Source organism: Brienomyrus brachyistius, chromosome 3 (assembly GCF_023856365.1).
Source record: "Brienomyrus brachyistius isolate T26 chromosome 3, BBRACH_0.4, whole genome shotgun sequence".
NCBI classification, from domain to species: Eukaryota; Metazoa; Chordata; class Actinopteri; order Osteoglossiformes; family Mormyridae; genus Brienomyrus; species Brienomyrus brachyistius.
In genome coordinates this window covers 17,642,081-17,667,717 of record NC_064535.1, presented here as the reverse complement: position 1 = coordinate 17,667,717, position 25,637 = coordinate 17,642,081, and the positions used below count along the sequence as shown (strand labels likewise).

The window sequence follows — 25,637 nt, the reverse complement described above, 5'->3', positions numbered from 1 at the left end:
TTTGATTTGGCATAACGAAATTCTCCTGCATTACTTATTGATTTCCATTTTATTTCCTTTTTCTTCAGTTTTTTTCCAGAACTGTATACAGATAGTGGACCACTCTGCTGCTCAACTCATCTCCATTGCGGAAAGGGGAACGCAAGGCAATGTGTGGCACAGGTGGGTGGAGACTGCATGGATGCCATGATTCGGTGAATCGGTTTCTGTTCTCACAGTCGATTCTCCCATTGGTTCAGAGGAGGAGGACTTTGAACAATGGAGCAATATAGTCTGTAGAGTAATGGAAGAGTAGGAGGATTGCCCTGAAGATTAGCTGCAGCCTGTTGTTGTGAGGGCAACAAAGCTTCCCTGAACACATCCGGTATTAATTCATCAGCAAATTGACAATATGATGGTCTGGCATTCCCTGCTCAGTAAGATGGGCATTTCTGGATCATGTGTACATCAAATATGGCTGTTAGATACTTCAAAGTAAGAACAGTGATCATTGCACCTGTAAGAATAGTCTAAGCTGGTCTCAGTCTCTGTTGTATTGTGTGTCTACATGCATGCTGCTGTGAAAGCAGAGAGGAAGGTCATTACGTGGAAGGTCTCAGAGAGCCGCAGGCACAGTTAAACGCACAGAGCCAATCAGGGGTGTGTTTCCTGAACGACGACGGAAGTTAGCATTAACGATGCATCGTACCGTGTGTGGTGCCCGAAGCATAGAAGCACTTCCCTCTGATTATTCCACCTCCTGATAAGGGCAGGAGAAACCCCTACTGTTCCTTCCTATAATGTGGCCTGTGACCTGGCTCGTGTAGTGGCAAGTATGGTATACTTACCAGTGTTATGTGACCGCCCCCGCCTGCCCTTTCAGATCCCCACATATGTAAGTCTGCAAAGTTGTTACCTTCGTAGTTTGAACTATGTTTTCGGGAAACACCTGCCTCATACTTGTAAAGTTCCAACCATGCAAGCTGCTAACATAGTTAGCCACTGTGCTTTTGGGAAACGCACCCCAGGGCTACCTGCTGGTTCCATGTACCTTCCACCCACTTAGAAGTCCAAAATTCACAGCATCTTTTTATTTGATTCACATTGTACTCATCTTTGCTACCACTGTGCTGAAATTCTCAGTTCTTAGAGGTATATTACTGACGCATATTAAAATGAGGCGTGAATTGTCCCAGTTGACTCCTAGAATTATTATAATTAATCTGTGAATATATTGCATTCATCAGCCTAGACTTGCTGATAATGTTCACAGATTCCATCTCAACAAAAAAAAAAGCTTTTCTTAGTAATATGTGCCATGCGACTGGCATCTCCAGGGTGTACTCCTGCCATATGCTGCCTGAGATAGACTCCAGGTCCTTGTGCAATCCCATTAAGGATGAGCAGGTGGAAGGTGAATGGATGGATGGATGGATGGATGTAATGGACATGATGAAAAAAGCTCTCAAATTGAATTTGTAACTGTATTTAAGTCACACACTGATATGTGAAATAGATCATAAACTAGGGCAGTGTCTTGCTGAGTGAAAGTGCTGGTTTGCCCCCCCCCAACCATTAAGCACATTACTTTGCCTATCTAGCTTTATTTTTTAGGTCTAAGCAGCTATTAAACAGACGATGCACTATTACCACTGTCCCGAGGAATTATTGTTTTTAAGATGGATGTTAATGTCTGGTTGTTTTTAAAGTCAGTTAATCCTTAAAACCTCTGGCATAATCACATATAATTCCCACTTAATGGTTCACAAATCATATAATTACTTCCCTCTATTTTCTCTGCTCATACCTAATGGACCATCGTGTATAATCTAATTTTGTTTTTGGATTATGTATTTTTGATATAGCATTGACTTAAAAATCTCCCTTCATCTAAATTCAGTAATGCCATTACTTATAATACATCCAAGACCCCGTCTTTCAATCGCCTTATAATCTCAATAATAATGATGATGATCATAATAATAATAAATGCACTAATCTATAGCTCAAAGGATGATGGTGGATTGAAAAGAACATTATGATTGACTGTGCAAACCTCATATTTTAGAGTAGGTATGCCTTTACTGTCACATGGAGGCGACACTGGTTATAATATAAAAACTATTCATTAAAATATGACAAATACTGATGATGTTATCAGAATTACTAGCAAGTATTCATCCACACGCCAACATGCATTTATTATGGTGAAAAATGATCAAAATTATTATATTTCGGAAAATTTAAAACAAGAGTATAAAAAACAATGCACTTTCAAATTTTAAAATATCAATGGATGTTGATTTTTTTTGGCTTTAGTTGAGGAACTTTCCACAAAAATATTCAAGTTTGTTAGATTGAAATCACTATGTTATATAAAATGTAAGAGAGTAAGTTTAAATCTAAGATCATTTCTGAAGGCCAGACATAAATCAAGTTACAAGTATAATTTTTGTTGTGGATGGTACAAGCAGATTATTGGAGGGCTTTACGGGCTCTTCATTCTGAGGCAATAACCGCATAATTCATAATAAAGAAGTATTAAGTCTATTCATCATTATCATTATTAAATCTATGCTATCGTTCAAAAATTATCCTACAAATCCAGGATCCCCCAGAACAAAAAGCCTCCCATTGCCCTCCTTCCTGTTGTAAGTAGTCCACTCGCAGTGTTTCACACAAAACTAGTGTCCAAAAATGGTTTATTGAACAGTATGATAATGCGATGTAATGCAGTGCAGACAGGCACCGGGTAGATGAAGGCAGTTCATATACAAATGAAGGAAAGTTCTTTAACCCATTTTATACCCTGAAAGACCTTCCCTGACAAGGCACTGTGTACAGATGTGGTGAGCGAATTTGCATATACCGGTTGGACAAGGACAGGGAGGCAGGACAGGACAGGGACTTTCCACAAGAGCAAACTTATCTGGCCACTGTTCATTCAATTACTTCCTTATCACCCTATTGGTGCCAAATGGAACCTCCATTCTCTCTCTGACTTTACCATGATAACTGTCTGTATTCAGATTACCAACCATGAACATTGGCATGCTTAGCATTTTTACTTTTGTATTGTACACCGTTTTGAACAAGCTTAAACATTACCAGAAACAGTACTGTTTAATGAACTACTATTTCAAACTAGAATGTTGTGCAGTGTGCACCTCAAGGTGACATTCACTTTCCATTATACTAACTGATGGGATTTATGTTGGCTTATTGTACAAAGATGTGGTCAGTCTGGTTGCCTGTGGAGGTTGTCAGTTAGATCTCAGGGTGATGACCAGTGATGTAGGTGCCATGGCGGCTCAATGGGCAGCACTACTGCCTTGGATTACAGGGACGACGCCTGTCTCTGTTTCGGCTGACTGAGGAGTTTGGGTGAATAGTGACATATCTACATTTGTGATGCCAATAACTGCAGAAGAGATTCCACGCGATAGTGTCATGGCACTGCTTCAGTGTGCTGCTTGCATCATAACTGCTAGATAATTAAATGTACTCTACCATTCAAGTTTGGGGTCATTTAGAAATGTTGTTCTTCATTAAAATAACATCAAATTGATCAAACATACAGCATAGACATTGGTAATCTTGTAAATGGCTGGTTTTTTTTAATGGAATATCCACAGACTATCTAGACTATCTACAGTCCTGTATTTCAGAATAATGTTGAGTTTGCTAATGTAAGTTTCATTTTAAAAGGTTAATCGATCATTAGAAAAACAATTATGCAATTATGTTAGAACAGATGAAAACTGTTGCGCTGATTAAAGAAGCAATTAAACTGGGCTTCTTTGGACTAATTGAGTATCTAGAGCATCAGCAAGGTTTGATTATTAGTCTTTAGGCTTCAAAAGAACTTCAGAACTTTCTTCTAAACTTGCTAATCTATTCTTGTTCTAAGAAATGAAGGCTATTCCATGTGAGAGATTGCCAAGAAACTGAAGATCTTGTACAATGCTATGTACTACTCCCTTCACAGAGCAACACAAACTAGCTCCAACCACAATAGAAAGAGGAGAAGGAGACCCCGGTGCACAACTGAGCGAGAGGATAAATACATTACAGTGTGTAGTTTGAGAAACAGATGCTTCATTGGTCTTCAACTGGCAGCTTCATTAAATAGTACCCGCAAAAGACCTGTCTTAACATCGACAGTGAAGAGGCAACTTCGGGATGCTGGCCTTCTTGGCAGAATTGCAAAGCTAAAGCCATATCTCAGAATGGCCAATAGAAAGAAAAGATGACGGGCAAATGAACACAGACACTGGACAGAGGAAGACTGGAAAAAAGTGCTATGGATAGATGAATTTTGAGGTTTTCGGATCACCAAGAAGAAATTTTGTGAGACAAAGATCAAATGAAAGGATGCTGGAGAAGTGCTTGATTACATCTGTGAAGCATGGTGGAGGCAATGTGATGGTCTGGGGCTGCTTTGGTGATGGTAAAGTGGGAGATTTATACAGGGTAAAAAGAAGGAACGCCATGCCATACCCTGTGGATGGCGCTTAACTGGAGCCAATTGCATCTTACAACAGGACAATGACCCAAACACAGCTCCAAATATGCAAGAATTATTATAGGGAAGAAGAAGTCATCTGATATTCTGTCTATAGTGGAGTGGCCAGTGCAGTCACTGGACCTCAACCCCATTGAGCTATTATGAAAGCAACTTGACCAAATAGTACACATACACCGGTATGATAAATTGTGTGTTAATATTTCTAAAGTTTACATTTTCAAGATGAGTTGCTGTGGGGGCAGAACTATCTCAAAGCATCAACTCCACATACAGTTCTTCACTGCAATTTCTTCACTGCAATTTCCTCAAACACCTCAACAGGGGATTGTAGCCAATAGACATCTACACGTAAGGTGCTTCATTTCTATCCACCATTTTCTGAAACCACTTATCCTATTCAGGGTCAGGGGGGTCCTATCCTGGAGGCTATGGACACAAGATGGAGAACAACCCACGATGGTGCATCAACCCATCACTGGGCACACTCACACCTACAGGCAACTTGGTAACTCCAATGATCCTCAGCATATTTTTGGACTGTGGGGAGAAATTAGAATACCCAGAGGAAACCCCATGACAACATGGGGAAAACATGCAAATTCCACACACAAAACCCTGAGAGAGATCTGAACCCAGGTCTCAGAGGTAATAGTGCTAACCACTGCACCTCCGAATGCAAAGCCTAGCCGAAAAGCTACATGCCTAATAATGAAATAAAACACTTGAATTTTTTTAGAATCATATTTAGAATTTCTTAAACCGTCCATAGTTTTCCACTATTACCAGTCGCAAGATGACCTTTTATTGCGGTCAGCTGAATCGATTGGTTAATTTAACAGGCTTTATTGTAACTTATACCGTTCTTCAGGATTTTCTTATGAAGCACGCCAGCCTTGCTATTTTGATAAATGTCCAACAGGTGGCACTAATTTACCTGAAATTAGTAAACAGACCTAGACTGAAAAGAATTCACTTCTCATTTATTTTAACGTACATTTTCTAGAAACAGGTTCAACCGGCCTGGGGGTAAATGGGGGTTATAAGGACCTTGTCCAAAAACGAAACTATACCGGGGATGCTGGGATTTGAACCAGCGACCTATAGATTTGCAGCGCAACTCCCCAACTCGCTGAACTACTCGACACCCAGCCACCGTTTTGAAATAAGCTTTGGGCACATGATTTATGTAAAAAAATACTCTAAAACAGGTTTGAATTTTACCAATCATTATTGATGGACAAATATATTTGTAATTATATATGGCGATGTAACTTCAAATAACATTAACGTACGCAAAATGTAAGTCGCCGAAATACTACAAAGGCTTTTCTATGATAAAGTATAGAAAAATGGTAAATGTACATTTTATGGATGTTATTTATGTATTTATTTTGGTGAATTCGAGCTTTACGACACGGTCGTTTACACTATCCTTTGTAATTGCTGTACAGTTGTTCCGTGCATCTGCCCTATGGGGCGTTTCATACTAACGAAGTGAACCATGTCTCATCTACGTCCGAGTACAATGATAATACGATAGTCTCACTTAGCTAGACTGCTTAGTTAGACTTGCTTACACCAACGTTATAGCTACTTGCATCAATAATACCTTTCTCTCTTTATTAAAGATCAAGTTTAAACTGTGTATATATTTTGCGCTCTCACTTTGTGGGGATACTTGCGGGACTTCTCGGTAGGGTGCGAAAACCTAACCCGTGACTTCACGCTTTTTTTTTTTTTTTTCATCTCCGGGCGCTTCCCAGCCTTTTACACCAAACTGCAGCGAGGTGCCACAGCGGCATCAGCCGGACATAAACAGCCAAACATGGCAGCCTACGAGAGCACTTTCCTGTATATGCTGCGAAGAGGGGCTGTTTACTTCAAGAAGGATAACGGCCATCGTAGGAGCCTTTCATTTCTTAGAGTAACGCAGAGTCGAGGCTCCGAGAGGAATGCAGGCTTCACACAGTGTGCCAGCCCTTCGTTCGCTGGCAGATCGTACAAAGAGCTGCATGAACTGTCACTGGGGGACCCGGAGAGGTTCTGGGGCACTTTAGCCAAGGAAAGGCTATCCTGGAGCAGACCATTCGACCGGGTTAAGGACTGCGACACCAGCCGAGGGAAAATCAGCTGGTTCCTCGGAGGACAGCTGAACGTTTCCGGTACGAGGTTTAGCGTTTACTCGGAGTTAATTCTCCGATCGAACAGTAAAAAGAGAAGTTTTACCGATGACGTTCATCTTTCTTCGTGTTTCACTTCAGACTGTTAATAAAAATGACCAGTATCCTACGCAGACATCCGGAATAACTGGCTTCATACTTTAAACCGGTGGTATTCTTTTTTATAAAATATTTACTGTGTTGTCGTGCTGTTGTATTTAAATGAAATTATGCATGCAAAAAGACTTTACTCGGCTGTTTTAAGTTTAATACTTATTTTCTTGAACTGATAGAAAACTGTCTGGACGTACACGTGGCCCAGCATCCGGACAGGATCGCCCTTTTGTGGGAGAGGGATGAACCGGGCACTGAAGTTAAGGTCACCTACAGGTACTGTGCTGCGTGGATTCAGAGCCTACATGAAGAACTTGTTCTTCTCTACTGACGGTCAGCCGCCAAAGTTATTTAATGCCCGACGCGGTCAGTGGGGTTCAGCCAGGGCAGGAGCCATGATGACACGGGCGTGTGCAGATAACGACACACAGGACTGCGGGGTAAAGTCCTGGCAGAGCCCCAGTGAAAGCATTTGACGAAAAAGCGCTGAAATCGCTCATATAAAATTAAAAGTTACTCGCTGCTAAGGTGAAACCTGTTTCCAGTGTAACTAATTATATTGTGTTTGGCTGAATTTAATGTGTTATATATATTAAATTCTTTCAATTACATCTTTTATTAAACATTAAATAGCCGTGGAGTTCACGGTCGGGCGGATTAAAGGGGTCAAACGGGTCTCACATCTTATGCTTCTTGTCTTATCAATATTATGATGGGAAACTTAACACAAACTGGAAATCTTGGAACTTTCCCCAACTTCACAAACAGATTCATACAAAGACTGGTGCGGTTTGTAAACGTTTTAAGGAGGCATCTTGTGGCTCAGTGGGCTATCCCTCTGTACCTGTGATCAGAAGGTCGCTGGTTGAAGTCTGGCCTCAGTATGTCTGCAGGGCCTTGAGCAAGTCTCTTATCTCCTCGATCCCTGGGCTGCATCGTTAGGGTGACTAGATAATCCATATCAGGGAGAACACATTGAGCTTGCACATTTTTAAAATACTATTTTAATTAAAAGAACCTGGATCTCAGTTAGGCGCCAAGTTCTTGCTGCGTGCTGATTGGTCAGTCTCCTATAATCATGCATGTGCCACTAATGTTAATGTGTGACAGCTGGATGAGTTTTTCAATCAAAGCAGTCAAAGCACAAGAAGAAGTGAGCTATGTAGCCAAGCACAGGTGCCTTTCAGCTTTAAAGGAGTTTGTAAAACCCGGAGTAGCTTGACGTGTCCTTCCTGACATGGATTGTCTAGGCAGCTGTCCTTCGTGGGCTGATTTCTGTTACCAACACAAAGAGATGGGGGAGGCAAAAACAGAATTTCCTCATGGGGATCAGTAAAGTGTCATTTAGTATTAGATCTTGCAGAGCACATACATGATTCAGCTTTTTAATTTTTCATTAAGAAAACCATGCAGACTTTATATACATTGTTTCTGCCTCATACCCTGTGCTGCCTGGGATAGACACCAGGCTCACTACACTGTGCCAGATACGTGGTTATGGAAGGTCTAGACATGCATTGAAGGAATAAATCCCACTTATGAAAGATATGCCTTTGTTATCCACAGTATCTTAACTGAGTTTGTTGATGATTAACTTTGGTTCGTTAGAAATTTAAGGGACTAGTAGGTTGAATTCTGAAAAGCCATTTTAAGGAGTTCAATGTTTAAATCACCCACTTTTCAAAGAAAATAATTTAAATGCCGCATATTTAGTTACTATTTTGTCGTTACATTTTACACTTGTTTTAAAGAAGAATACATGCACTTAAACTTGCAATGCTGTATCAAAATCTCAAAATGTAATATTTAAACATCTACTGAGTCCATTCCAAATTTGAAGTACTTTTTTTTTGTTTTTTTTCTTATAATCTATGCTGACCTTGTTTGTGTTGTTTAATCAGTGATAACAGTAATCTGCCCAGTATTGACAGTATGTGTTCCCATGAAAGCTACCCTTGTCCATGTTTACTAGCACATTAGGAGCCGGAAACGTCCTCATGGGTCTTCGCCAAAATCACCAAATAATCTTGCTTTTGTAAACCCAGAAGCTTCAAGCTTGCATGAAATTAACCTCCCCGGAAAATTTCTGCCATTGTACTTAATCTGCATATCTTCACGCTCGTTTGCTTACAGATCACACTTTGTGGTATAAATCCAAGACTTAGTATTTCAATTCAGATGAGTGTTCTGACTCATTTTAGCACAAATTACAAAGTGTATCGTTATCCTTGAAGTGTGCTGCTAATCATGCTGCTCATTTTCACAGTGGTTTGTGGTGGGGGGTTGTTATAGCCTCCTGTTAAAAGGGTTGGCTTGGCTTGAAGCCTGGCTCTGCGTGTAAGGTATGAATTTTCTCCCTGCTTTCACGTGCATTTACTCCTCAAGTCCAAATATATGCAGTAAGTTGAATCGGTGTCTTTAAATGCTCCATCCCATCACGGGTGACCCCTCCCTCATGCCCTGTGCTGACTGGGATAGGCACCAGGCTCACTGTCAGCCAGTGCCGGATAAGTGGTTATGGAAGATCTAAGCATGCATAGAAGGAGTGCTTTCAAATTTATACCAACTTAATGAAGTACAAACGTACTGTGCTGTGAGGTTAACAGGAAATACAGATGTTTAAGAAAGCGGAGCACGTGTGACTCCGCCTGAGCAGTAATCTTTATTCTTTATGGTATGAACCGAGTCAGCATTTTCACAGCCATCGTTAAACATTACACTTGTTGCATCAATTCCGTCGAGTGTTTTTGTGGGTTGTTTGTATTACAGAAAGGCAGTCAGAGAATCAGTTAGTCCACAGAGGCCCTTTAAATTAATAACCACGTTGTTTGTTGGTACAGAAAAGTAAAGTTGCAAGCTGAAAGAATGCATTAAGGAACAGGACTTATTCGCATAATTGTATCAGAAGTCTCTTTCTGTCAATTGAAGCGCTTGTATGTGCAGTTCCTTAAGCACTCCGCAGCCTGCGGGCCTACAGTGACAGCTCATGCCAGTCAAAGAATGACAGTGTTCTCTCTTATCTTATAGGGAGCTCCTGGAGACGACCTGCCGCCTTGCCAACACACTAAAGAGACATGGAATCCAGAAAGGGGACCGGGTGGCCATCTATATGCCCGTGTCCCCCACAGCTGTGGCGGCCATGCTGGCGTGCGCCCGGATTGGCGCCGTGCACACCGTGGTGTTCGCTGGCTTCAGCGCTGAGGCTCTGGCGGGCCGGATCCAGGACGGTGAGTGAGACATGGAGGCACCTGGCCTCGTGGCAAAGGAGTGGAGCTTTATTTTGTGTGATTTAAGCTGATGCTTTTTTGAATACTTCAGTGATTAATGTATCTTCAGTATCAGCAAGGCACTGAGCCTTTCACTAATAAGCACGTAATCCTCCTCTGTGTCCCACGTCGGGCTTTGTCCTCGCTTTCCTTTGGCCCCTAGAGTGGAACCTCGCTGCTGAGCCTGTCTGCAAAAGCATCCCCAGAGCAAAAGCTGTTCCTCCACGATTCCTTCGAGACAATTACTACGTACATCCCATCGCTGTCAGGAGTATCGTGGATGCCGGTGTTTTAACATATTATATACTGTATGAGTGCCTGAGTGACAGGCAGTGCAGTGACCCAGCTGGCAATCCATCCCATTCCCAGTAACTGACACCACTGGCGAGGACATGCCAAGCACTCAGCTCCTGCACTTTTAGTAGTGAGCTTTTTCCCACGTACACTTGGCTGAACACCCTCTTCTAGTTGGGAGGTGACACACACCATAGTGAATGAACTTTTGCTTCACGTTCATAAATTTGGCAGATGACTCAATCCAAATTTGCTAGCGCTGCCCAAGGTCTAAATGGGTCGTCCTGTTCTTGGGGACCAGCTGGCCACCTTTCTCCCACTAGGCATATCGGAGTCAGGCATGCGTCAGTAGCCTTTTTGCCCAGGGAGCCAGTGAATGTACCTGGCAACCTCGAAAGATGAAGAAGAACTGTGCAGATCTGATTCTGCTGACCCTTTACCTCTGTTGTGGACGGGCGATAACACCCACTGCAGCTGCTGTTTGTGACCTGAGAAGCAAACCGCTGGTGGTGAGGCACCGTTGGCCAGAAGCCCAGCTGGACCATGTGAGCTTGTTTACCCGCAGCATTTTTGCCCCGCAGTAATTCATTTTCCTTTAACTCATGGTTACAGCCCATCTTCCCGTAACTGGGTGACAGTGTGGGGAGTCAGCGCAGAAGGGGCGTTTCGGAAAGCATTGCACTTCAAAATATGCTTTGTGCAGATTATTTGGTTTTATTGTTTTGATTTCTGAAAATCCCATATAACTGCAAAAAAAACACATTTCCGCACTGCGATCCTCACCGGTGCCATCCTCTCTTATCACTGCAATATACTGCACTTTCCTCGCAGGTTTGGTCCACATCTCCCAACTGTGATCTTCAGGAATTTCATTCAGTGGCTGATGGTCTTCTCGTTTGTAAATGCAGTGTAGCTGAATGCTTGATGGTTCACTTCATTGTAAAGGCACCGTCAGACTGGCCCACCTGTGCCATGATGTCATCCCAGCGTGGGAGTCATGCCCTCTGCTCCCTTGTCCCCACAGCCCAGTGCAAGGCTGTGATCACCTGTAACCAAGGGGTGCGAGGAGGCCGTACATTCGACCTGAAGGGCACCGTGGACAAGGCTGTGAAGAGCTGCCCCTCCGTGCGCCGTGTGTTCGTGTCTCGGCGGACAGACAAAGCGGTAGCCATGGGCGAGTTGGACGTCTTCCTGGAAGAGGTAGTGCACACAGGCATTTTAATACATTACTGTGCCAAATTTGCTGTTAAGTTTTCCATCCCTACTGCGCAGTCATCATGGACGACTTTTCGTTTACTTCTGCTTCTAGTTGTTATTATTAAGGTGATCTGTTATAGTGCTGGGAAAATCCCAACATAGATTTTTCCAGAACATACAAGGGGCTTCAGAATGTCCATGGAAGAATGGCATTAAAAAAGAACAGTGAAAGATATAAACTGTATTTTTTAACGTATGCTCCATCAAGGTCAAGAGACTTTTGTAAGCGACGATACCAGTCGTTTAGTACAACTGAGGGTCCTGGGACTTCAACCATGTCAATGTAATCTTTTTACATCATCAGTTGAAGAAAACTGGGTGCATTTTAAAGATTTTTTTTAAGATTAAAAAACAAAAAATTGTCAAATGGAGCCATGTCATGGATACCTAACGAATTCCCATTGAAACTCTTGGAAAACTGCCCTTGGCGGTTTGGTTTTCTGATAAAGCTTTGGCTAACTTTCTCAAAACACTTTCATAGTAATCAGATGTCGTAGTTCTTTGGCCATCCAGAAAGTCAACAAGCCAAATACCCCAAGCATCCCAGAAATACTGTTGCCGTTACCTTTGCTCTTGAGTGACCCACTTTTGCTTTGACTGGAGCACTTCCAAGCTATTGCTATTGCTTTGATTGTGCTTTTCTCTAGGATCATACTGGTTGAGTCATGTTTCCTCCCTTTTGACACATCTTTGAAGAAATGCTTCAGGATCTTGATTCCACTTGCTTAAATTATCCATTAAAAGATCTGCTGCTGATCTGGGCACAACAATTTTAGGACCCATCAAGTGAAAAGTTTGCTCAACTGCAGTTTTTCAATCAATTATGTAAACTGAACCAACTAATATGTCTATGGTATTGGCTGTTGTTTCTGATCATAATCATCGGGCCTTCAGAATCAGGGCGTGAGCATCATCAATGAAGTAGATGGTCTGTCATCTTCAACGTCATTGTGTCCTTGTTCTAAAAACCATATCCATTTCTACACTGCTGATTTCCTTGGGACATTGTCCCAATAAACTTTTCTTAAAACATCAATGATTTCACCTCTTCCACCCAAGCTTCACCATGAATCTGATGTTTGTTCTTGCTTCGATATTAGCAGAATCCATGTTGATCTGATGGAGGCTTTCTTCACATTGACATCATCATCATCATAATGCCTGAAGTCTGCTCTTATTCAGACGTGTTATAACACGTTAGTAAGAGTTTATTTTGATGCAATTAAGTTGACAGTCATGTATATATGTTTTTTCGTAATGCACATTTTCTGTGAACTTTCTGAAGACCCCTAATGCAAAGGTCTTAGGCAGTCAAAGAAAATTATGTTTAAGTGATCTTCATCTTCAAAACTACGATATGCAATGGCTATCAAAGTGTGTTAGCATATCCCTTTCAAAACCTCTCCTAAAGTCACCCCAGTTTTTGACTCGACTAAGACATCATGCTTGGCTACTCAGTTTCTCAATGACTTTTTAAAACGAATTAAATTTAATTGGTTGATTAAATGAGTGAGTGATGTTCATCTAACAGTCTAACAAGACATCAGTAACTTTTTGGAGAAAGAAATTCCTTTACGTTTCTATTCTGTTCCATTTACTTCACATATGCTCTAATGTTAGATTGTGTTTTTTTGTTCTGAGCAAATGCACACTTACTACCCAGATAAATAGCTTTAGTGTTTTTGATGGCCTAAGGTTGCACAGTAGTGTATATATGGTGACACACAGAGATTTTTGTATTTATTTAATTAAAAACAGACGTTCAGACTCCAGCATTGATGGTGTCTGAGGGCTGCTTGCTGGTGAATGGTGACCATGTCCCCTCCTTCTCAGGAAATGGCAAAGGAGTCTGGGACGTGCAGCGCGGAGCCCATGGCCAGCGAGGACATGCTCTTCATGCTGTACACGTCGGGCAGCACAGGCAAGCCCAAGGGCATCGTGCACACGCAAGCTGGCTACCTGCTGTTTGCCGCACTCACGCAGCAGGTACGGCCCGATAAGTGCTAATCGATAAGGAAGTCCACTTTGTCAGCTAAACACCTCTGGAGTGGAAGTTCAGCAAATAGACCCAAGTAATGTTAATACATTAATGTGGATTACAGATATCTTTATAATGATGCCTAGCTGTGTATTTCAGTATGTCTTTGACTACCGCCCCGGGGACGTGTTTGGCTGTGTGGCGGACATCGGCTGGGTGACGGGCCACAGCTACGTGGTGTACGGGCCTTTGTGCAATGGTGCTACAACGGTACTCTTTGAAAGCACACCGGTGTACCCAGATCCGGGTAAGCGGATCTCAGCCTGTCCTGCGTCCATGTCACAATCTACCTCATCTCCGCTTTAACACTGCTTGGTTTACCCATTTGACTGATCTTTTCAAAAGATCCTTCATCTGGTACCTAGTATTTATTATGTAGTTAACCCAGCAGAAATATATTTTCAGAGAGTCGTCATACTGTCATGTTACTCTCAGTCAGCACGTGTGTTCAGATATGCCACAAAGTTGTGTCTCTGATTAAGGCCCTTTTCCAAGTGAGAATCCAAACTATGTTGCACCAGTATGTGCTTTTGCTCCAGTGAAATTGCTACGGGCTGCCTGTACTTCACAAACCACTTAAACAGCAGTGTGTTTGTTTCTGTGTTTGTCTGTATGTATATGTATCTATCCATGTTTTTGTGTGTGTCTCTTCCCCAGGGCGTTACTGGGAGACCGTGCAGCGCCTCAGAATTAATCAGTTCTATGGCGCTCCCACTGCTATCCGCCTGCTGCTGAAGTACGACGAGAGCTGGGTGAAGAAGTATGACCGGTCCTCCCTAAGGACGCTGGGCTCAGGTGAGATGGCCACAGCTGTAAGCAGAGGGGGCTTTTCACTGGGATTGTAGTTTAAGAGTTAAGCTCCCGAGGCATAACAACAGATGGAAACTCCTTGTCTCATTTTTGTTTTTTAAGTTCACTGTGCAGCTAATGAAAACAGACTGGAAGTATGTTCACTTTGAGGCAAGATTAAGCAAGTGTTTTCCCCACAGAGGGCAGCGTGTTTTGTAATAATTCGGTTAGATGTCACATGCGTTGAAAACCGCATTCTGTGTGCAAACTGAGAAATCCAGTAAAATTTCCCCACTCGAGAAATTCCCTCAGATTACGTCACAGAGTTGGCCTAAACTGCATGTTTACTAGACTCTCACCAAGCTGGTTTGTTTGGTTATTGATTTTTGCTCAGTGCAAATATCACCTCAGTAGTGCATACTATTAGGTAACGAGGTACTAGTGAAAACATGTGTAAGTCAGAGATGGCTTTCTTAGCCAATATTACCCATTGTTTCAGTTCTTTGGTAAACCTCAGAATGGTGAAAGTGAATCACAGATACTCTGCAAACAAGATACTGTTGCCCTTGTAAGGCAGCGTCGGATTTTACGGCCCTATTCTCTGTCCATGCCAGCTGGCCCGATATGCATCCTGATCTGAGTCTGATCTGTCTCTTTCAGTGGGAGAGCCCATTAACCATGAGGCCTGGACTTGGTTCTATAATGTGGTGGGAGATGGAAAGTGCCCCCTGGTAGACACATGGTGGCAGACAGGTAATACACGTTTTTGCACAGTTAATTTTCCCCCTCTGCTCTTGCGGCATTGAGTCTCCTTCTCCTTGGGGAGTGGACAGGGGACAGGGCTGAAAACTCTCCTCTGCTCTCCAGAGACGGGAGGTATTTGCATCGCCCCGCGCCCGGCGCAGGATGGCGCAGAGATCCTCCCCTCCATGGCCATGAGGCCTTTCTTCGGCGTCCATTTGGCGCTGATGGATGAGAAGGTCAGTCAGCCCGCCTATATTTGCCACCATATTTGCCTATACGGTCAGGAACAACGTGACAGTCAGTGTGATGTATACATCTCATTTATTCCAAACACTATTGCACCCCCTGCTGGGCATTTGGTACCCCGTACCATGCTGTCCTGTCATGCAGGTCAGCGAGGCTCAAAACTGGTCCTAGGTGGGGGCAGCAATGATGCCGCTTATCAGGGGGCACAGGGCAGAGTGTGCAGGGTGCGACTGACAGGGTGCCCCTCCAGCAATCCCAGAGATAAGCGGCTCTCCGCAAGCGGCCGCCCATATTGAGGGTGGGGCCCAGTATGGCCAGTTCGTTGGGGCACCGCGCCAGACTGGGTCAGCTGCTTTCCCAGATTCCCTGGCTTTCCATTACTACTTTTGGGGTGAATTCCTGAAAGCACCCCCCCCCCCCCCAATACCGTTTTGGGAGGAAGTAAAACGTAGGAATGTCTGTCACGAACGCAGATTGTTCCAGATAACTAGTGTAAACAGAATCCGTGTGCCGGTGTTGTTCTCAGGGAAAACCAATAACAGGGAACGACGTCAGCGGTGCTCTCTGCATCAGCCAACCCTGGCCAGGAATGGCCCGGACCATCTACGGAGACCACCAAAGATTTGTGGAGGCTTACTTTAAACCCTACCCTGGTAAGACCAGCCTTGGCTTCGGTCGTATCGGCTATTATTGTTAGTCTGTTTATTTTCAGGGGTGCTGGCCTGCTCTCCGATTTAGTTTTGGTTGCAGGTCATTATATCATATTGGAGGTCATTATTTTGCATTGCAGGTCATTATTTCACCGGAGACGGGGCTTACCGCACCCAGCAAGGCTACTACCAGATCACAGGCCGCATGGATGATGTCATCAACGTCAGCGGGCACAGGCTGGGCACCGCGGAGATCGAGGACGCCCTGGTGAGTCACATGTCAGCGCAGGGTCTCGGTGTTATTGTATGCAGGAGGATCATTTAAAGGACCACAGACATTAACGGTGAGTAGCGAGCCGCAAAGCACCGACATGAGCTTGTGATGGGTGATGCTATGGGGGCTGTGAAGGTCAGCAACTGAGCGGCTCCTGTTTATGGCCTGCAGGATGAGCACCCGAATGTCCCTGAGACGGCAGTGATCGGCATTTCACATGATGTCAAAGGAGAAGGTGATATCAAAATACACACACAGACAGAGACACGCACACACACCCCCCGACCAGATATACTTCCCCAGTCTTATATAGTTATGCCATGAGAAATCATTGGCTTTATTTACACATTTCAAAATGAGATGTAAAGTGTGTGTGAAGAGCCCACAGAGGAGTGCTGACTAGCACTAATCTTGCACCCTAAGACACCCACGATTATCACACTTCTACAGAGAGGCGGCGAGTGTGGGGTCTGTAGTTGGTCCGAGCAAAGCAGGGAGGCCATGGCGACTTCATATCTTACATCCTTTGTAGGCCCATGTCTTATCACTCCAACTCAGCCCCTCCGGCCAAACGGCCAAGACAGGAGCTTAGCGACGAGTGCCTTAAAGGTGTCCTTCCTCCTGCCTTAAAGGTGTCCTTCCTCCTGCCTTAAAGGTGTCCTTCCTCCTGCCTTAAAGGTGTCCTTCCTCCTGCCTTAAAGGTGTCCTTCCTCCTGCCTCAAAGCAGGCCTATAAGTGCACTTCTTACTGTCATAAAAGGTCTCAACCACGTTGCATATCAGTAACCTACATCTTTTTGGTTAATGATTGCTTATATTAAGACTCATTTAGGTAATGTACAATACAGAATCTGCATTATAAAAATATAAATAGGCGAGTGAAAAACAGTTCAAAGGATTCATGGTTGAACATGTTTACAGCTCAGGGGAAAAAGCTGTTCAGATTATGTGAGGTTTTGGATCTGAGTGACCTGAAGTGTTTGCGTGAAGCCTATGAAACAGTTGACATGCCAGATAACAGAGGTCAGCACTGCACTGCCATGAACATCATCTTCTCCAGAGGTTGTATAGATGCAAGGCAAAAGGCAACTGGCATCCAGTCACTTTCCCTGCAGAGTTTAGAGTAGGGATAGCTGATGTGGATTCTCTCCAGACAATGAGGGAGCATGTCGGTGTGCTCCCGAAGGTGGCTTTGTACAAATGAGTTAATCATTGTCCCTGCTGATTTTAAAGTGCAGTAGTGGAGTAGGAAATATGTGGAAGGCATTCTCCCCAGCATGGCTAAATTGCAGACCGGTCATTTTGCGAGTCTTCTGGAGCAGAAAAACACGATTCTGATGCCGCTGATGGAGTAGCGCCTGCATCTTCAGGGTTACAGGGTTAATTTTGAGGTATGTTAAAGAAATTCCCATTCGGGGTGTTATTCAGAGAGAGAAAAGGACACATGACAGTCGGCTTGTATACACACACACAGATTAGGTATCTATATCTTTATGGGGGCTCTACATTCATTTTTATAGCCATAACACTAATCCCAACATGACAACCTTAACCCCTACCCAGCCCTAACCTTAAACATAAGAAACCAAACAGAATATAACACTTTTGTCTTTGTTAATTGCATTCACATTTTTTTTTTTTAAATTGAGGTCTGTATTGTGGGAACTTGAAAAATCTCCCCACGTGCTAAAAGGTAAAAGACATTAGGTCCCCACAATGTGGTAAATACAAACTCCCATACGGTATTAGTAACAGCCAAGCCATCACTTAGGAATGAGCCAGACACATAATGCTCTCATGGGCCTCTTCTGCTCCCACAGTCCCATTTGCATTTGTGGTCCTGAAAGACGCCACTTCCCTCGACCAGACCAAAGTCATAGAGGAGCTGAGAGCCCTAGTGGCATCCAAAATAGCCAAGTATGCCGTCCCTGACCACTTCCTGGTAAGTGCTCCTTGTCAACACAGTGCTCCACACGAACCCAGGGATGCTACAGAGCCCGGTCCTAAAGAACTCCATCCTGGACAGGTTGTGAGGCGGCTCCCGAAGACCCGATCGGGGAAAATCATGAGACGGATCCTGAGGAAGATAGCCACGGGGCAGGCTGACAACCTCGGGGACATTTCCACCCTGGAGGACCCCAGCGTTGTGGCAGAGATTGTCCAGGCCTATAAGAGCAGCCAGGGCACTTCGCCTGATGAGCGCTAGCCTCCTGCTGCCTCTGAACTGTTTACATTCAAGTTATCCATTCTTTATCGATTTTCCAGCATTTCCAATAACGGACGAGACCCGGTTGTTTCCAGGTGGCGTTTGACGACGGCATCCAGGCAAATGACGGTCATGCGCCACAGAGAAGCCTGTGTCCCAGCTGTGTGGTCATGTTTCCATGGACACTAAGTCTGTGCTGTCTATCCTGTTGCTCTTCATTGTCGTCCAAGTGCTACAACTGACTATTTAGACAGAATTTGTATCATATTGCCCCAAAAAGGGAGATGATCTGCAAGAAAGGCTCCACCCAGAGCAGATGTGCCCTCCTCCTCAGATTCAGCTCATACTTCAGCCTGCCTCGTGTCACAGAGGCAGGAAACCAAGCAGGACCCACTATGAAAGAGACGGCATAAGCACCACCATGACTGATATAGACACTAAGGCTGTTGTAGCTTCTAGTGATTTTTTTTAAAACAAGTTTCTTAAAAAATTGTGAATATTAATAAACCCAATGTGACGTGCCTTCAATTTTAAAGCCAGTCAGGTAATAACCGAACTACATTTGCCTCACAGCAGGACTGTCTGTACGGTGTATTTATGTGATACGCGAGATCTGCACCTTGCATTCGCCTGTTACCTGCTGCTGACAACTAACAACAAAAAGTTTTAATCTGCCTACAGTAGATATATTTTGAATCAATAAAGAAAACCATTATATTAAAAAATGCGTGGAATCGTATCTGTATATTATTATTAATAATGATAATAAATAATAATAATAAAGAGCAACCTTTGAAAGTCAGTGATGTGCATTAACACAGTACAGATCCGGTGTAGCATTGGTCATGTTAAACCTAATGAGGGCATGTATTTGCCATGACAGATTAACTGAGATGTTGACTTACAGTAAATGCGCAAAGATATAACAATAAAATTTAAGGTTAGACACAGAACCATGAAACACTGAGTACTGTATTATTGATTGATTGATTGATGAAACCCTTTATTGCTGTTGCAATATACCATGTCACTAGTCACGAGTACCAGCGAAAAAACTGGCCATCAACCCGACCATACATATACACAAACATCACAGTAGGGGGTAGACCGGTCGGGAGATGGGAAGAGAGAAGAAAAGAAACAGAGTAACATGAGGAGAGAGGAGGAGAATAAAAAATTAGCCAGTGCGCAGGGGCTCATAAATGTCTGTTAATGAGATAACCCATTAACCTTATTATAGTAGGTATGAGGTTGATTCTTTGTATTTATGTAAAGGAAATATGAGCTCCATTAGGATTTAGAGAAAAATTAGTAGTGACCACTTTTCTGATGGGGGTTTTCAGCCTAATGGTCTGCAGAGGAATTGTAGAGATTTTGAAGAATCATTTCATGAATGTCCGTATCAATAGCTGGTTAAGATCATGCATCGGCAGTAGGAGGTCCTATGCTCTAGTAGTCTAGTCTTTCTTTTGGCAGGTACTGGTTTGACAGAGATTAAAAATAAAATGTTTATTGTGGGTGTGTGGAGAGGGGGACTACATCCATGCATCCTTTATAAAGTCACAAAGCAGTAGCTTAGGATCATGCGTACACCATAGGTCCTGAAGGAGGGGTTTTGCTCCTTCGCAACTCTCAGGGAATCTGGATAGAGCAAAAACGGCCCGGCTCAGGGTCCCCGAAGACGCTGATGTATCTTACATTACTGATCGATTACAGTTCACCTTCCCATGCTCTAGGTGGCGGTATTATATCTATTCCCTCTGAAATCTGCCGATCGGTAAAGTATTGCAGAATTTCAGAATGCAGTCAGGCCTGGTAGCCGACGTCCAGTTGTGCACTTTTTTTCCCCTTAATGATTTTTAATTTAGTAGGATCGCGAAAGATAATGAGCAAAAGCTGAAGGCGCTTTTGCCAGACATGTTTCGTGGTGATCTGCAGCACAGTGAAGAGGCGCGGCAGTACGGCCCAGGGGGCCTAACGATCCCCACTCCCGATGTGACTCGGTATCACCTCGCCTATGGTTCAGTGTTGCGTCCCGATCGGCCGGGTCCCCGGGGGCCGTATGCTCCGGGCGTGCGGCACTTAGCCGCTTTCCCTCCGCCGCCCCAACAGCGTCTTCCGCAGTGCAAGGTGCTGCCGTTCCCCGGCTCGGGGGGGAGCCGAGGGCAGGGCGACGGGCTCCGCGAAGATGGCTTCGGCCAGGTAAATCGCATTATAACGATGAAGATGCAATGAATATCTATATTATATTTTTTAATATGTTTTTAATATTTCCGTGAGATCGGGTAAATGCTGAATGACAAGTGGAAAAGTAGGTGCAATGGATATTTTCAGTGATTGTTTTGAAGTGTCACAACCTCCCGTCATTTTTCCCGATAGTAAAAGTGATTTTTCTTGGGTTTTGAGTAAGACTTTCGTGATCATTTTTATTTGTACAGATTTACAGTTGCATAAGATAGACTTGGTTCTATTAACAGATGTATGTCAGGTAAATAGTTTTAAAATAGAACAGTGATGTTTCATTCATCCCTGCGGGGAAGTTCCCGTTTCACCTACGCCATCTTGCTCTCCCTGAGACACGCTGACACATATACAGGTGAGAGCAAACTTGAAGGTCACAGCACAGGGTCAGCCAGCATCCAGCGCCCATGGAGCTGAGGGTTAAGAGGCTTGCACAACGACTCACGGACATGTGATTATTCTGCCGAGGCTTGGACTCAACCTAGTGACTTTCCATTTACAGGCACAGAGGCACAGTCCATTGAGCCACTCACTGCTCTCATTATTCTGCCTTTTCTCTGCCCTTCAGCCTCAGGCCTCAGCATCTATTCACAGGGGCATCTCCGTGGAGTCTGCAGCCTCGTCTGTGTGCCCTGGGGAGGCCGGATCACCACCAGCACAGGGTGGCCAACGACAGCCGGACAACAGGTGAGGCATCAGAGACGTCTGATGGGAGGACACATCTATGCAGTAAATATGACCTTATGAATGAGATAGTCTTGCATGGTGTTTGGTAATAGCCATTTCAAAAATGGAGCGAACTTAAGTTACTCGTACATGGGCTCTAGCCTCTCCACCCCCACTCCTCTTGCACCTAACCTGAATAGACAGTAAAATGGTTGTATATGTAAAGATGTGACAGCTGTCAAGGATGCAAGACATGCTCTATGGCGCCCTCTCCTGGGGAGTCCTGTGCAAAAGTGCCGCAATAGAGATGGGTGTCAGGTCCACGCTTGTTTGTGACATCTGACAGTGCATTTGGTCTTTTATGAATAATATTTTCCATGGTGTTTGGGGAAATCTGTCACGTTCAATTAACTTAGCTCACTGCCCACTCATCTCCTTCAGCGCCAAAGCCGGTGAGGAATTTCTCCGACTTCTTGCGGCCAGAGAAAGAATACATGCAATGCATGACAGAGGGGATGTGCGGTACCCAACTGCCCGCCACGACACAGCCTTCGACAGCTGCAGTTTCTTGAGGAGGAGCCCAGTCAGGGGCAGGAGTCAAGGCCCACAAGGCACCAGGAGAAGCAGGGGGCGGAGCAGAACCCGGTCTCGAAGCAGGAGCCGTGGGAAAAGCAGGGGGCGGAGCCGTGGGAAAAGCAGGGGGCGGAGCCAGAGCCGTCCTCACAGCAGGAGTCGGAGCCGCGGAAAAAGCCAGGGGCGGAGTGAGAGTCCGAACGTGCGAGCGGAAAGGAGTCTCGGGGATGGGACTGCCGATATTCTCTGGAAGCTGCGGCTGGTGCATCGACGCAAAGAGCTGGAGAAGCTGCTGCTGGAGGCCAAGAGGCTCATCCTACAGAGACGGGTACTGTGTTTCGCTCTGTCTCGGGCAGGATGGAGGGGGTGTGGCTGCGGCCAGTACACTGCAATACACATGGCAGCAAGTTTGTGTCCGAGTTTCTGAGAGTGGGGAGCTTACTGGTGGATAGGCAATGCACAGTCATTAATACGCTTGTTTGTATATGTCTGCTTTCAGGAGTTTTTAATTTGTTGTTTCATGTGATGAAACCATGTGAGGAGCGTAGACCTGATGCCCATCTCTGCTATGCCCACCTTTGTATAGGACTCCCCAGGAGAGGGCACCGTGGAGCAGCAGGGCAGCAGTATGTCTACGGAGGCCAGACACTTCCTCAACACCATCGCCAAGGGGATGGAGTCAGGTCTTCTGGCATCCATCCTGGGGGAAAGGAAGGAAGAAATGGGGGAGGAGTCCCGTGAGATGGGTGAAAAAGTAGTCAATGTCTCCGGCGTGCAACAGGAGACACGGACGGAGAAGATCTGTGATTCTCTCCTCCCTCACGAGAAGGTCGGACTGGACGTGGGCGGGTTCTCCCGCATTTTGGGCCTGATGGGAGATTCAGGAAGCCAGCAGGACGGGAAGAAGAACTTCACAGACATAGAGGACGAGGAGCGGTTCCTCTATGGGGATGAAGAGGAGGTAAGGGAGGAGCTGGCTGGTGCCTCATCCCTGGTGGGATCCACACGGCCGCAGAATCAGCCTGCAACACAGGAGGGCGCAAAGCCTAAAAGCGAGAAAGAGTCCCTGGGCAGGCAGGAAGCTGCAGTGAAGCCGGGCGTGGAGGAGGTGAAGAAGCTTCTGCTGAAGGCCGCTGGGCTGGGCCTCGGTGTGGCTGAAGCAGCCAGGATACCCAGTGGGCTGCGGGGAAAGGGGACAGAGTCGGCAGCACCTGGCCACCTAGAGACACGCCAGCATCCCTCGTCCCATCTGCCGGTCCAGGGGGTGTGGCCCAGCGATGGCCCCATTTGTGTGACAGTGCCAGGACGTGACACGAAGGCTGGAGGGGGGCGCAGCTTTGGAGACACCATTGGAAGAGAGTGTGTCCAAGGCCGTGCTGTGAAAGTGTGTCGGGCACCTTCGGACCCCCCAGCGGACCAGCAGGCTGCCACTACGTGCTCGCCTTTCCCATGGACACGGACCCCTCATATGGGGAGCCAGCAGTGTGTCATGCGGCCCCTCTTCCCTGCCTACCTTGCGCCCTCACGGCAGCCGGTGATGCCGGAGCTGCCGTCTGCACCAGTGACGGTTCCAGGTAAAGTGAGACTGCAGAATGAAATGGACGGTCATGTGACATTTGTGACCGAAAAATATCTGCTGTGCGACATTCGTGCAGCAAAATATGCCATCTGGACAGTAAATTACTGTCCCTGTGGTTTAACAGCGGTCAGATATGGAGAGTAGTAAACTGTAACCAGAACGCCAAGATAGCAATATTCCAATACATTTTTTTTGTCTGTAGTTCCCTCTAAGGCAGAGAGCATGCAGAGTGACAGCGGCTCGTGCCAACAAGAGAAGCCATCGGGAGAGAGATGCGAGGTGCTGCTTGCACTGCGGTTACACCCTACGTGGTTTGTTAGTGAGCACCAGGTGCTGCTCGCGTGGCTCCATGACTGATCTGTGGCCTGTAACACGTAGGTCATCAAAGGAGCAGAGCCAGCAGCCCAGGTGGAGAGCAGAAAGGAATACCATGTCATGGAGCTCAAGAGGTTACTGGAGCATCAAGGTATTTGCATGCACTTAGTGTTTGCTATGAAAAACTGTGCCCACCAGGAGTAGACCCCTGTTTTCAGTGACGTCTGCTTGCCTCTGCTTTTGCAGGCTGTGACTTTATCGTCCCCGTCGTTGGCTTCTATTGCCAGCTGTGTGAAGAGTTTCTAGGAGACATGGCCTCTGCCAAGAAGCACATGGCGCACCATGTCTGTGACAACCAGTCAAAGGTAACAACTTGATCCCCCCGCGGGGCTCTGGTGGGCACGTATCCCTTTGCCACGCAGTGACCGAGTTGTCGGTGGCCTTTGCGTTTTGTGTTTGAGCAGAAGCAGGATCCTGCCACAGGGGGGCGCTCCACTCAAAAGCGAGGCCATGAGGAAGCAGATCTGGGTTCTTGGAGAACCTCAGAGTGGGCAGTGATTCCAGAAAGAAAGACGGAAAGGTCACTGCTGGTCACAGAGTTCGCCGGTGTGACAAAGTGTATCAGGAGGGACCCGGCGGAGGGAAAGGGTGCGGCAGGCGGAGGTACGGCGGACAGCCCCGTAGGGTGCGAGAAGGAGAAGAGGAGGAAGAAGAAGAGAGAGAAGAAGAAGAAAGAGAAGAAGAAGAAAAAGAGGAAAGACTGACTGGCAGCACTAATGGTGTGGTGATTGCAGAGGTGTTGGTTGCAGTACCTCCACTGTTAACGTATGCATTTGCTGTGACATTGTCATGGTTACCTGCAGGATGATATGCATGCGGTGCATTGTATTTATACAAAGCCAGACTTACAAGCTCCTTAAATTGGTAATTACATTTACATTTACATTGTAACTGTATAAGAGACCCAACTCCTGCTGCAGAAAGCCTCCCTTAAACCATGACACTTTCTCCTCCAAATTTACCTGACTTCTTTACACGTTTTGGGTTCAATATTTTCCAAGTATGATACCAAACATGTTTCCCATCAGAGCCAAATAAATTAAACTTGCTCTCCTCAAAGTGAACTCTGGACCAGTTTGCCTCAGTCCACCCAACAAGCTCAGCAAAGGTTAGTCTAGTCTTTAGATTTTTCTTGCCGATGAGAGGCTTCGACACTGCAGAGTGGGCTTTCCGCCCAAATTGTCTTAAATGGCCAAAGACAGATCCTTACCCTCTTCAGCACTGAACTAGCAAGTAATTCCCCATAGCAAGTCTCTGCATCATCTTGTCCTCTCATGCATTTGTTTTATGTGGACAACCAGCCTTTTTTAGGGGGATTTGAACAAAGTACTGCCATTATAAAGAGCTGAAAAGATGCGATGTTCTAGAAATCACAGTCTTGGAATGACCAATTTCCTCTTGCAATGGCTGAAAGGGTGTCTCTTTGGCCCTCATCTGGAGTTTTGGTCACTTTAGAGCAGTTCATCATCTTGCAGAGTAATTAGGAGTGCTGCAAGTTAAATAGGGTTTGTCAGATAATTAAGGAAATTAGCACCAGGTCCCAGATCAGCACCAATGACTGGGAGGTATCTGAGAGTTCTCTAATTTTGATCAGCGTTCTTCAAATTTCTCAGTTAAATGTTTTTATATTGTATGAATGATTAAACGTGCATCCCTTCTG

General features: G+C 45.1%; 2 protein-coding genes across 4 annotated transcripts; both read left to right on the top strand.

Moving 5' to 3' along the window:
- Nucleotides 1–5,568: 5,568 nt before the first annotated feature.
- On the top strand, nucleotides 5,569–19,268 carry acss1 (acyl-CoA synthetase short chain family member 1). Of its 3 annotated transcripts, none has more exons than XM_049007944.1 (15): nucleotides 5,569–5,715; nucleotides 6,271–6,669; nucleotides 6,960–7,056; nucleotides 9,808–10,007; nucleotides 11,365–11,540; nucleotides 13,431–13,583; nucleotides 13,735–13,882; nucleotides 14,293–14,430; nucleotides 15,085–15,177; nucleotides 15,292–15,404; nucleotides 15,941–16,067; nucleotides 16,205–16,332; nucleotides 16,510–16,573; nucleotides 18,158–18,279; nucleotides 18,364–19,268. In XM_049007944.1, the coding sequence occupies exons 1-15, from the start codon at nucleotides 5,583–5,585 to the stop codon at nucleotides 18,541–18,543; spliced, it is 2,271 nt and encodes a 756-aa protein (XP_048863901.1). In that variant the 5' UTR covers nucleotides 5,569–5,582; the 3' UTR covers nucleotides 18,544–19,268. The 3 variants fall into 3 exon arrangements, with proteins under 3 accessions (XP_048863901.1, XP_048863902.1, XP_048863903.1); XM_049007945.1 differs by having other exon boundaries at nucleotides 5,569–5,806; XM_049007946.1 differs by lacking the exon at nucleotides 5,569–5,715 and having other exon boundaries at nucleotides 6,033–6,669.
- Nucleotides 19,269–20,293: 1,025 nt separating this feature from the next.
- Nucleotides 20,294–25,637, top strand: si:ch211-195b21.5 (uncharacterized). The gene is made up of 8 exons (XM_049007943.1): nucleotides 20,294–20,745; nucleotides 21,353–21,471; nucleotides 21,892–22,351; nucleotides 22,610–23,597; nucleotides 23,805–23,881; nucleotides 23,981–24,068; nucleotides 24,164–24,282; nucleotides 24,382–25,637. Exons 1-8 carry the CDS (start codon nucleotides 20,461–20,463, stop codon nucleotides 24,679–24,681), a joined length of 2,436 nt encoding a protein of 811 aa, XP_048863900.1. The 5' UTR covers nucleotides 20,294–20,460; the 3' UTR covers nucleotides 24,682–25,637.